The following is a 12715-nucleotide window of genomic DNA, read 5'->3' as shown; positions in this document are numbered from 1 at the left end:
AAATGACACACTGTGTTTAATGTGGTTCTAGAGTAGAGTCCGAAGACACAGGGGGACACCACCTTGATGAAACTAAGCAGGTCTGTGCCTGATCAGTTGGGAGGAATAGACTACCTCAGAACCACATATACACAGCCTTGGGTTCCATGGTGGAAGGCAGACAGGATTTCTTTATTTCTCTTTACTATTACATTTATAGTCCACCCTTCCTCCAAGGAGCTCCAACCATTCTCCCTCTTCCTATTTTATCCTGACAACAACACTGCGAGGTAGGTAAGGCTAAGGTTAGGCCCAAGGTTGCCCAGTGAGCTTCATGGCCAAGTGGGGATTAAACTCTGGTCTCCCAAGTTTCTAGACCAGACCTGTGGCCACTATGAAACCCTGACTCTTGTGTGGGAAGAATGCCAAGCACAAGTTGTTCTGTATGCTCCAAAGCTAAGCACTTAGGAACACTGAAGGCAAAACAGCTGGGACTCATCTTCTGCAAACCACCCAAAGATCTACCAGCACATCCCAACCTACCTTCTGCCTACCCCCTGCTCTAGCATAGGAGTGTATTTTTGCACGTTGACACAGCAATAGGCAGCTCGCTGCATTTTGCACCCACTCAAATGTCCAGGTAAGTCTCCTAGCCGTGTCAGGTTATTACACCCGAAAATAGTATCCTAGCTACTCAGGATGTCAACAAGGCATCTTGGAATCAGGAAAAGTGTTTATTTCATACAGTGAAGAGACAGACACTGTTAGTACGATAGGGAAATAGATTAAGATACCATGGGCAATACCAGGGAATGTGGGAAGTTGGTGGTGGGCATTTCATAGGGGCGGGAAACCCAGGCTTAAGTTTGGCTACGATACTGCTGCGATGGCATTTACAATTGTTTTGTTAAGGCATACCCATTGGCAGTAATAAAAATCATAGAAAGTACAGACCAAATAATCCAAAACATCCCTGCCCACAAACAATTCTAAAGCAAAGGAAACCTAAACCCCCCACCCCCAGTCCTCAAAAAGCCTAAAGCGTAGAGCTCACAAACACTGAACTGAGCCAGAGTAAAACAAATACCCCAAAACTGGCTCCATAGGTGGCACCAGAGGGGGAAGATGGGGAGAAAGCTATGCCCCCTCCTGCAAACTGATAGCTTGCTCTTTGCTGGAGCCTCCTGTGAAATGGAAAAGGCTTTGTTATTCACTAGTAAGGAGAAAAAAAACACCACATACACTTTTGCCAGACAACACCTAAACAATATAACTAAATCATAAACTAGGAATTAAAAGAAGGCCACAATTCTAATGCATGCTTACTTGAAAGTTAACTCTATCAAAACTAATAGGATTGCAATCGCGTGAGGGGGGGGGCATGGGACATTTACTCCAGGGGAAAAACAGGACGGAAGCATGAAAGTGAAATACACCATTATTTCTCTTTCACAAATCTTAGCATGTGGAGCCATGTTCCCGCCACCCAAAATGCACTTTGCCCCTTCTGCCACCCCACAGAAGTGGTGCTGATGCTCATAAACAAGTTCAGAAGACTCAGCTGCTCTCAGGAACACCCTTAAGAACACGAGAACCCAAGAAGAGCCTTCTGGATCAGGCCAATGACCCATCTAGTCCTGCACTGTTGTCACAGTGGCCAACAAGATGCCTGTGGGAAACCTGTAGGCAGGATTCAAGCACAAGAGCACTCTCCCCGGCTTTGGATTCTGGCAACTGGTTTTCAGAATTATTGCTGCCTCCAACTGTGGAGACAAAGCACAGCCTCATGGCTAGTAGTCATTGATTGCCCCCTCCTCCTCCATGAATTTGTCTAGTCCTCTTTTGAAGCAATCTAGGTTGGTGCCCATCACTGCCTCCTGTGGCGGCGAGTTCCGTAGTTTAACAATGCACTGCGTGGAGAAGTACTTTCTTTTATCTGTCCCGAATCTTCCAACATTCAGCTTCATTAGATGTCCACAAGCGGGTGGACATCTGCTCTTCTGTGGGTAAGAGTTTTAACAAATGTGAAGTAAAGGTTGACCGCACACCAACCCAAGCCCAATGACTGAACCAGCCTTCGCCAACCTGGCACCTTTTAGATGTGTTGGACTATATAGCTCTCGCCAGCAGAGCCGTAGTTTGAAACATCTGGAGGATACCAGGTTGGCAGAGGCTGTGAGTCAAGGAGTTCAAATGCACACTTTTAGGAGGCCCCAGAACCTGGCATCTAGATACTGTTCTTGAAGTACCACAGGATCATTTTCAAAACGTCTGGTTGGAAAAGCCTGATGCAAAGAATGAGACTGGGGGGCGGGTAGCTAAAGGTTCCTGGACCACTGCTATTTTCCACATGGAATTCAATCGCATGCTAACAAGTTCAGGTTGAGCAATTAATAGTGGATTTAGAGCTCTTCTTCATGACACTTAAAAAAGGAGAGCCACTTTTTAGCAGTAAGGAAAGTGATGGGAAAATGCACTGGAAGGTGTGCAATAATAACTGCTTGATGTTACATCCAAAAAGAAAAAGAAAAAAAGAATTAAAATAAATAAAGAAGAAACACTTTCCAGGTTGGGGATGGGAGAGAGAATGGTAATCCATAACATCACATCTATGGCAGCAGAGCTGGTCTGGTCACTACGAGCCATTTCTGCTTTTCTCCAAGTACCGCTACTACAGAAATGACTGATTTCACCAAAGTCCACAATTGTACAGGAGGGGAAATTAAAAGTGTACCACCAGCAATGATAGTTCTACAATACTGCTGCACAACTTGAAAAATTATCTATATACAAGCTGTTGGGAGGTTTTTGTTTTTTTTAAGAAACTGCCATTAGCAAAGTCATAGACCAGGCATAACACAACAACATTATGGGTGCAGCGCAGTGAACTTCAGGCTCTGAAGTCGCACTGAAATCAATAGGCCTTTGGCATCCTTCTATCTGGAGTGCACCCCTCACATGGGAAATGAGACCCTTTCCTGCTCCCCCAGAATCTACCAGTCATAGTTGTACATGAGTCCACAGCAGACATAGGGTATATGCATGCAAAATGTCTAATGAAAGTGACCAATCAAGTGCAAGATCAAAAATACTTTGTTCTCCAGCATAAACCCAGCAGAATCAGCATATTCCTTCCTTCCAAGATCAGGCAGAGGAGGTCTGCAAAAAGAAACACAAACCAGTTCCCTACTACCTGACTCATGGATGGCAGGATTAGAATCAGGCCCTGAGCGGATGGCTCTTCTTTAGAGACCTCTTTATGCCCTACAGGTCTTCCACAATCCAAATAATGGCTGAATTCTGCCTTCAGAATTTTCCATGCATTTGCACTTATGATAGCAAACAGAACCACAATTATTTCCCCTCTGTACACTCTTGTACAATGGATTGGCAACGAAATGACTTGTTCACTTTAGTGTTTGTGCGCTGACTTTATCGCTTAAGCAAACTCCTGCTGTTTATGAGGATAGGTGCAAATACCCATAGGTTTGTGGGGTATTATTGGCAGTGGAGAGTTGACCTCTCTGGTTGGGTTTAGCAGAATAAATCAATGGGCTGCATCCAGCTTAAATAACTTAACACTTTTCATTTTGCTGGAACCGGTGGGACTTAATACAGTCACAACCAACTTGTCTTATTGATTTCAAGGAGCCTACAGCATGACCAAGAGCACCATCCTATCAAATGCTATTCATCTATTCAATAGAACTTTCCGCAAGGTAAGAATATGGCAGACTGCAGCCCAAGAGTCTGGAGTCAACCAATATTATTCTTTTCTTTAACAGTTTGTTGTGTGGCAGAACCTCCACACTTGGGAATGGAGGCTGGTCCATTACAGTGAACAGGGCACTGCCCTACCCATCTCAAGTCTGCCCTCAGCCAGTCCTCTCTGCCTTCTTTCTTTCCATGGTGTGGGGGGAGGGGGGGTTACACCGTCTATCAGCAATCCTTAGTCTCTGTGTTGTCCTTGCCCAAGTCAGCAGGGAGAAAGATGGGAACTGGAATTACTTGGCTCTGCCTGTCATTGGCTGTGGCTCCACATTTTGTTGATCTCACAGCCCCATGGGCAACAGCTGTAACTACACACATCTAGAATGGATGTGTAGGTCCAGATTTTTAAGCCATGGGTCAGAGTTGACATATTCTTAGAAAACTGTCTTCCCCCACTCCACACATCTGAAAGCTTATTGATAGTCAGGAGGAGGACGTGTTTAAGCCTAGGTGTGAGAAGGAATCAGTTTCACTTCCAAACAGGAAAAGCTGCCTTCTGGTTGTGATGTATGACGGAGCAGACCTGAAAACTCTACCTCTGGCCCAAAGCGAACTGACTTAGCTTGTGCTCCTCCCTTGAAGCATCAAGGCTCAAATCAGACTCAGGAGCCTCAGCCCTAGTGGAAGGAACGCCACACAAACTGACCACCCAAGAGGAAGGGAAAGCTATACCAGTCTCAAGTGTGTTGTTGGCAATTACCAGAGATCTCTCCATTCAGAAAGGCAAAAGCCTGACTTTGGGGAGATAAACCCCTAAGGCAATTAAAAGGTTGCAACCATCATTTAGGGCACGGCAGAACATTCCAAGTATTTTTCTAGCAATTGCAGGGTCTTGGGAATCCCAAACAAAAAAAGCCAACCACCACGAGTCTGTATTGTGCAGACTACTGAACAAATAAAGGTTCACCATTTCAGTATTTCCACTGTTTGAGCACTCAAAGAGAAACCAATGTCAGGCTTAGTGCGGTTTCAAATTCATAGGAAGCAGAATAAAATAAGAGTTGACACAGAAGTATGAAACAGCTGCAGTTTTGACCCATCAACCTTAGTAGTCTTTCCAATGATTCTTGTGGTTTTTGTTGTGCTACATCAAGTTGGCCATTGAGATTCTGATGTACAGATGCTGTTTCTCCCATTTTGTATTTAGAAAGAGTTCAGAAAAAGCAGAGGGAAAACAAAATAGTCTCTGCCTGCATCTTGCTGGCAGTTCCCTTTGTTATGACCAACACAGCCTGTCATTAGGCAAACTAGTAAAGGTGTTATAAAGTATTTCTGCTCTTAGCCGAACAAATGGAGAGTTGGCAGGTTGCTGTCGCTCCTTGGCTCCTATTTCTTCTCTCCATTGAGTTTCAATTTATTTCTTTTGTGTGTGTTCATAAACTCAAACCTTTCTAATGAGACGTTTTGCTCCATGCTTGCTGTACTTCTGCACTGCTTCATCACCCTGGATTCCAAAGAGGCCACATCAAAAATGACACATACAGAGGCCAAAGGCCACATAACTCAAGGCAGTCGCATGGGGGAATCCATGTCTTAGGGAGGCCCTGATACAAGACCATGGCTATGCCCTTGTGCTATGCCTCTGAAGAGCCCGAGTGCCCAGTACCTTCAAAAAACCACACATCAGATTAGTTAAGAGCCACAGACAGCAAACTGGGAGACAAGCAAGACAGTATTTCCTAGGAGAACAGGCTTAAGAAGAGAAAGTTTTGGGGACTCCAGCTAAGAAATTTGCTGCCTCCGCATCTCTTTCCATATGATTCAGAGCAGCAAGATACCCAACTTCCTAAAGAATCACCAAATATCCCCTTAAATGTCTTCTATAAAGGAAAATCAGCTATTTTGTGTGGAGACAGCTGACAGTATCATTTATAACTTCCTCCTCCATTTAAAAAAGCACAAGTAGCTACATTAAAAAACCCAACTAATTTAAGGTTAGTTTTTTACCCTATCTCTCAACTACAACAGAGTTACGCTGTGAAATGTATCAGCAGAACTATAGTCTTGTCCAAGGAGAAGAAAACTGTTCCAGATAGGAGATTCAGCCTTACCAGGAGATGCCAGATTGCACCTGGGACACTATGCATACAAGGCAGATGCTCTACCACTGAGCTACAGCCCTTCTGAAGGGCGGAGGAGAAACCAACCCAAACAAACCCCAATGAGAACAGAGCATGCTCAGTGGCCACAGAACACCCAGTATCTGTCAGGTGGGGCAATGGGACAGAAAACTGGGAGATGGGGAACAGGATGGAGTACTCTGAAAAGAGGCATGGCTGGCAGGCAAAAGCACTGTAACATTTTGTTGCAGATCCCACTCGCAAGATAAAAATACTGCAAAACTAGATGCACACACTGCCAAGTGCCATGGAAGAGAAATAGACAAGTTCTGAGAATTGGTTCAGAAGCAAACCAATAGCCTTTCCCCCCAGCTGAAGGATGCTGAAATGCTCAAAACTCAGGCCCAGTGTTCCTGGTGTCATTTCCTGGGTACTGTGGGCAGATGCAAGTATGATATAAACTGCTTTTTCTTGGCCACAATGGCTGAAATGAAAGCTGAGGGAAAGGAGGGTGGAAGAGTCACTCTAACTTCATTCCAAGTGAATCACCAGACTGATGCTTTTTTTACTCCAGATTGTTTACATGCTCACACATCCGCTGAGATGCTGGAGGTGTGCAAGGGGGAGGTGTGCAAACACCTCAAGTCTAAATGTTCATTTAGAGTTTCTTACTTTTGACGCACAGCATATTTCTTGATAGCCAAGTGGAAATTTAAAAAGGGTGGCCTTCATTTGCCATACTGAAGAGAAGGAAAAACACCCACTCCCACATACAGATGGCGTCGGGAAGATTTGAGACTGTCCTTCCCGCTCTGAAAGAAGTAGCAGAACAACCTGCAGTTCCAGCATTTAAAATTATCGTCATTAGGTCTGCAAATGAACTGAGTGTGTGAAGTCTACATTGCTTCGGTCTTTGTGCAGACCAGGGACCAACCACTGCTGAATTTGCTATCCCCAGTTCTCTCTCAAATCACAGCAGCTAAACACTCAGGTTATTTTCTAGCATGGAGGAGAAAAGACGGGGGGGAGGGGGGAAGAGCCATCCTGACATAAAGACAAACGTATGTCCAATACTGGCCATTTCTCACCCCCCGTTTGGATGGATATAGGACCAACCCTGCTGACTAAACTTTATGGGTTCTCTGGTGCCTTACAAGGTGGGAGGCTGCCCCAAACCCTTTCCCGCAGCTGGCACACTTGAAAGGTTTCTCCCCTGAATGTGTGGCACGGTGGCGCTCCAGGTGGGCATTGCGGGTGAAGCCCTTCCCGCAGTCGCCGCAGGAGAAGGGCTTGTCCCCGCTGTGGATGCCTTGGTGGCGTTGGAGGTGTGCGCTGCGGGTGAAGCGCTTGCCGCAGCGTGTGCAGCGGAAAGGCCTCTCCCCGGTATGTGTGCCCTGGTGTCGGGTGACGTGTGCGCTGCGCGTGAAAGCTTTGCCGCAAACGCCGCACTCGTACGGGCGCTCCCCGGTGTGCGTGCTGTGGTGCCGGGTGAGGTGGGAGTTGCGCCCAAAGGCCTTCCCGCAGTAGGTGCACTTGTAGGGCCTCTCCCCCGAATGGGTCTCCTGGTGCCGCGCCAGGTGGGCGCTCTTGGCAAAGCTTTTCCCGCAGTAGCTGCAGCTGAATGGCCGGTCCTCTTCCTGCACCTGCTGCCCAAGGCGCTTCCCGCCCAAGGGGCGCTGGAGCCCAGAATGGGTGGCCATGTGTCGGGTCAGGTGCGAATTGCGCCGGAAGCCTTTCCCGCAGTAGGGGCACGTGTGAGATTTCTCCCCCATGCCAGCGGCTGGTGGTGGTGGTGGTAGTGGTGGTAGTGGCGGCGGTCCAGGGAAGGTTCCTCCGTAGGCAAAGGAAGCTCCTGCCTCAGCACACCTCACCTCGGCCTGGCCTGGCCAGCAGTGGTTGAACAGACCTCCTGCCAGCCCAGAGCAATAGGCCTGGCCTATCTCGGGGCTTCTCCCGCAGTAAGCCGTTTTGATAGTTAGGCTTTTTTCTTTCTTTATAAGCCTTCTTTCAACCACTTCTCACCTTCTCAGCCTTCTCTTGACTAACAGTTTTTGGACCTTTGCCCACACCACCTGCTCGAGAAACAGAGAAAAAGGAGAGAGAGAGAGAGAGAGAGAGAGAGAGAGAAGGAACATATATGAGTTGTGGCCAAAGCTGAGCAATAGGATGAGAAAGAGAGACAACGTACTGTAGGTCAACAAAGTTTATGAATACTTTTCACCTGCTGCACTCGCCACCTTCACCGCCACATGCATTTTTTAAAAAATAGTGGCTCGTGTACTTTTGGGGAAATGTAGTAGATAAAAAGTAGCATTTTACATGTTTTATTACTGCACTATTGATGTGCATTGTGCACACTGTACCTTTAGATCCAGGGCATTTTAGGCTTGCTTGTTAATAACACACTTCCAAAGAAATGGTTTTTTTTTTTTAAAAAAATGTCAAATTATACTTTTCAGGTAAGATCGGCTCCCAAACCAGCTTACATGTAGAATCAGAATTCCATCTTAAAACCATGGCCAGCTCAGACACAGTGGCTTTGACATTAATCCACAGCCACCTTTTTCTTCCCCACTCATTGTTTCGCTTACCATTCAGGCCTGGTGAAGAGTCCCGGAAAACTTGCACACTATGTTGTGAATGTGTATTTAGCTCCCTGCCCCACGTAGCTTATGCTCTATGTTAAATCTTAAATGCTAATCAGAAAAACAAAACAATGGTTCTTGAACCTGTGTGGGTGTGTAGGTGCAGGGCTTTTTTCCAAACTGAGCTCACAGGACCTCAGCTCTGGCACCTCTCAGGTGGGCGCCATTGTCATTCTAAGAGAACAAGGGAGAAGCTCACTGTGAGCTTGTACCTTTTTTCCTAGAAAATTAGCAGTGTGTGTATATTTATTTGTGTGTGTGTGTATACAAAGAGAGAACAAGCCAAACATTTCTATAACACCTCAGATACATCATTAGAAAGCCGCACCCACACAGCCTTTTTCTTTTTTTTTCATTACAAGATAAATCGCACAAATCCGATGGGGCTTCCCCCCTCCCCCCGGTAAGCAGTTACAGGATGACCGCCTTCAATCTGCAGAAAAATGAAAGAATGAAAGAATAACCCACAACGAAAATCCCACCCGAGGTTGGGCCGCGCTTACTCGCGGAAACGGAGCGAGTGGGAGGAAGACAATTAAAGGCAGAAAGCGAGGAGGGAGCAGAGAAGCTCCCTGCTGCAAAAAAAGGGGGGATAAGGAAAGAGAGGGGGGATGTGGGGCACGGAACTGGGAGGCGGGAAGCGCCCTCCGGCGCAGGGAGCGCGCGCCGCCCTCCCCGGCTCCGCATCGTGGGCTCCGCCCTCCTCTCCGTCCAAGGCGCTCTCACCAATGCAGCCCCCGCGCAGGGATCCCGGGGGGGAGAGGGGAGTTCGCGCGCCCTTCGGCAGGCGCGTCCGGACCTCGGGCCCTGGGAGGGAACCAGCCACCCTCGCAGCGTGTGTGGGTGGGTGGGCAGCGGCGGGTCCGGGCACAGGAAAGGACCCCTCGCTGCATCCTGTCCCCCACCCTTCGCTTTGCGCGGCGGCGGCAGCTCCGGCTCGATGGTTTTAACCCTCCTCCAGCCGACGAGGGAGAGAGTTCGCCCGTCTGGGTTGGGAAACAGCAGCGAGCGCAAAGGGAGCGGAGGCACTAAGGATGCGTCAGCATCATTATTAAGAAAAGGCACGACGGCAAGCTCTCGCCGCTCGTTTCCACAGACCCGAGAGGCAGATTTATTTCTTTCCGTTAAAAAAAGAAAACCCGTTCCGAATGCAGAGGTCGCATTCAGCACCGATTTACAAGATTTGCTGCCGTGCGGGTTTCACAGCAACGGCCTCCCTTGAAGGGCTGTGGTCTTGGTGGTGCGCGCACACACCGTATATTTAACGCGCATTGCCCCCTCCCCCGCAAATAATCCTGGGAAACGTAGGTCGTTCAGGGTGCTGGAAGTTACAGCTCTGTGCGGGATAAACTGCAGTTCCCGGGATTCGTGCGTGTGCTTTAAATGCACTGCGTGGTCGTCGCAGCATCCTTATGTGAAGCACTTTGAGCGTAGTAACGTGCATAGTCTTATTAAATAGTTTGATGCGCCCAGTTCGGCTTTAGCAACAGTTTTAAATATTGGCTCGGCTCCGATTTGGAAAAGGGGAAGGTGCTTGATAGCTTCCAATTTTACATTATAATACATTTACGAAAGCCTAAGCTTATCCTTTTTGGTAGCCTCCTTTGTGCCCCTTCTGCCTCCAGGCAAAACACTGCTCCTTTCCTTGATTCACCCTGCAGACTGCTCCCCCACCAAGAGATTTATGTTTGTCCTTCTCCTCCAATACTCCCTTTGTTCTGGTTTATGGCAGGGTTGATAAGACTGTGAGAAGGGAGGACGAATCTCTGTTCCTCCACTGACCAATGCACTTCAGGAGTGTTCTAAAATTGCTTTGAAGCTTCGCTCCTAGAGCTCAGGGAGTGAGCAGCAGGGCCCCAGAGATATTATCTGTAACATTGATTTAGTTCCCTTTCAGCTTCAGCAGCAAACCAGACTGGAGTAAGGGCATGGTTGGCTGCGTTTCTGGAATTTCTGAGTTATAAGTATTTACGGCCTATAAATTAAAATTTCTCCTCTGTCATAAACCCACACAGATGGAATTTGTCCTGTCCCTGAAATTGTCCTATATGTCCAGTTTTCCATTTCTCATATGACCTATGCAACTCCCCCCCACCCCTTCAGCTAGGAGCCAGGCCATTGTCTGCTTATGTTTGTGTTTTCTATCTGTTATTTCTGGTCATTTTGTGTATGATTACTTTTCAGATAACTCTGTATCTTATGGTCTGAAGGTACATGATCCAGTTTTAAACTTAAATATGGGAGAAGGGCAGTCCTCACGTTTAATTAGGATTTTGAAAACATGATATGATGAGGAGGGGGGCAAAGGAAGGAGATGCTGCATCTCCTCCCCACCCCCCGCCTCCCCACCACACTGCAGAGAGCAGAAGGGTTCAATCTGCTGGGTGTTGTTCTGTTAACATGTTCCCTGTAGTGAGCACTATGGCAAAGCAGACCCCTGCAGCCAAAAGGACTCCTGCAGCATTGGTGGGAGGCTCCTGCACTGCTGATGAGCATGCTCATACCTGCTTGCTTTCCCCTGTCTGCCCTCCCAGCCTCCACATTGTTGCCCATGTGTCCTGACATGTGGTTCAGGCCTCAGGCACACCCACTCTGATCACTACCACCACCAGCATCGCCTTCTCCAACTCCCTGGCCACTGCTTATCTGGCTGCCATCATTGCTGCTGCTACCACCACATTGTGCGAAGCATCCACCTGACCTGGACCCAGCTCACTTTTCCTCCCCATCTTCTGAAACTGACTTGTGCATTAGTCATTGCCATGGGGGCCATAACTGATGGTGAGAGACCAACTAACTGACCTGTGGTGGTGGTCCAGTGCAGTAGTCACACTGTATTAGTGACTAAGTGGTTCAGTCCTGTTCAGTTTGACTGTGTGTGTGTGTTCCTTTGCTGGGAATAGACACACACAGCCAAACTGCTGTGTGGGGCTGTTTGAAAGCCCTCTTGAAAACAGCCCCATGCTGGTAGAAGCTGCCTGCCTCACCTTTTCCCCCTATGACAGACCTGGATTACTCCAGGCAACCTGACTTAGGGTGATTTGTAGCTGTCTCAACCCAACTTGGTTGAAGCTCAGATCCAAATTTGGTGCACAGCCATTTTAGTTTACTGCCAAATTTGATTAAAATCACCCCAATTTTGAAAGGTTCAGCCCACTATCTTTATTCAAAATAGCATCCCATGATATCCAAATATAGGCCAAAATGTTACCCTCTATCTCAGGAACCATCATGCCAACTTGGGTGGTGATATCTTCAGAGGTGCAGTTTGGAATGGTTTTGTCTGCCATCTTGATTCAAACAGGGCATGGCAATTTCCAAACACAGACCAACACCCATCTCCATCTCCATCCTGGGAACCATCACAACAAATTGAGCAATGATATCTTCAAAAGTGTCCAAATCAGTAGTGTTTGTAACTGTTTGGTCTTTCGTAAACCACATCCCACTCCTCAATCTTGGGAACTGTCACAGCAAATTGGGTGACAATATCTTCAGAAGTGCCCAAATTGATGCAGTTTGGAATGGTTTGGTTCATTATTCTGATTCAGAATGGCACCTAGTTTCTAAAAGTAGGCAGAAACTAACTCCTCCATCCTGAGAACCATTGTGCCAAGTTGGGTGGGGATATATCAATAGGTGTATGAATGCATAGAGAACAGACAGACAGATGAACTAACTTGGCAAAATACTTGGTAGAGGGGAAAGAAGGAAGAAAAAGCCCTGCTGGATCAGACCAAAGCTCTATCAAGTCCAGCATCTGTTCTCACAGCTGGTATTCAGAGACATACTGCCTTCAACAGTGAACATGGTACACAGCTATCCTGACTAATAACAATTGATAGCATTATATTATATGAATTTTAAAGCCATTCAAGTTCTCTACCATTACTACCTCTTGCAGGAGCAAATTCCACAGCTTAACTATGTACTGTGCAAAGAATTATTTCCTTTTACCTGTCCTGAATCATCAAGCATTCATTGCATGACCCAGGTTCTAATCTAGTATTAGAAGACAGAAAAACCTTTCTCCAATTTTCCCACACCATGCAACTTACCAGGAAGTATTTTAAAAGAGTTTAACAATGGAGTGAAAAGGCAGGGTGACAGTGTTTCTATGGAAAAGAGAAAAGCGCAAGCTAATAATCAGTTGTTCCTGATTGCTCCAGTTTCAGTGTATTAGCATCTAAACGACCTATTATGTCCTGCCTGGAAAGTCAATGCAGGCTTATTTTAAAGGCTATCCAAAAAATGTAAAGG

At 46.9% G+C, this 12715-nt stretch overlaps 1 protein-coding gene across 3 annotated transcripts; it reads right to left on the bottom strand.

Moving 5' to 3' along the window:
• Positions 1-694: 694 nt before the first annotated feature.
• Positions 695-9425, bottom strand: LOC309355584 (uncharacterized protein). Of its 3 annotated transcripts, none has more exons than XM_081886545.1 (2): positions 9361-9425; positions 695-7882 (listed from the first exon to the last, which is right to left on the bottom strand). In XM_081886545.1, exon 2 carries the CDS (start codon positions 7580-7582, stop codon positions 6935-6937), a length of 648 nt encoding a protein of 215 aa, XP_081742671.1. In that variant the 5' UTR covers positions 7583-7882; positions 9361-9425; the 3' UTR covers positions 695-6934. The 3 variants fall into 3 exon arrangements, with proteins under 3 accessions (XP_081742671.1, XP_081742670.1, XP_081742672.1); XM_081886544.1 differs by lacking the exon at positions 9361-9425 and adding an exon at positions 9182-9351; XM_081886546.1 differs by lacking the exon at positions 9361-9425 and adding an exon at positions 8938-9047.
• Between the last annotated feature and the right edge of the window lie 3290 nt (positions 9426-12715).

The sequence above is a fragment of the Podarcis melisellensis genome (assembly GCF_964234715.1).
Source record: "Podarcis melisellensis genome assembly, chromosome: 13".
NCBI lineage: Eukaryota > Metazoa > Chordata > Lepidosauria > Squamata > Lacertidae > Podarcis > Podarcis melisellensis.
The sequence above is the reverse complement of the archived record's forward strand: the minus strand, read 5'-3'. Positions and strand labels throughout refer to the sequence as shown.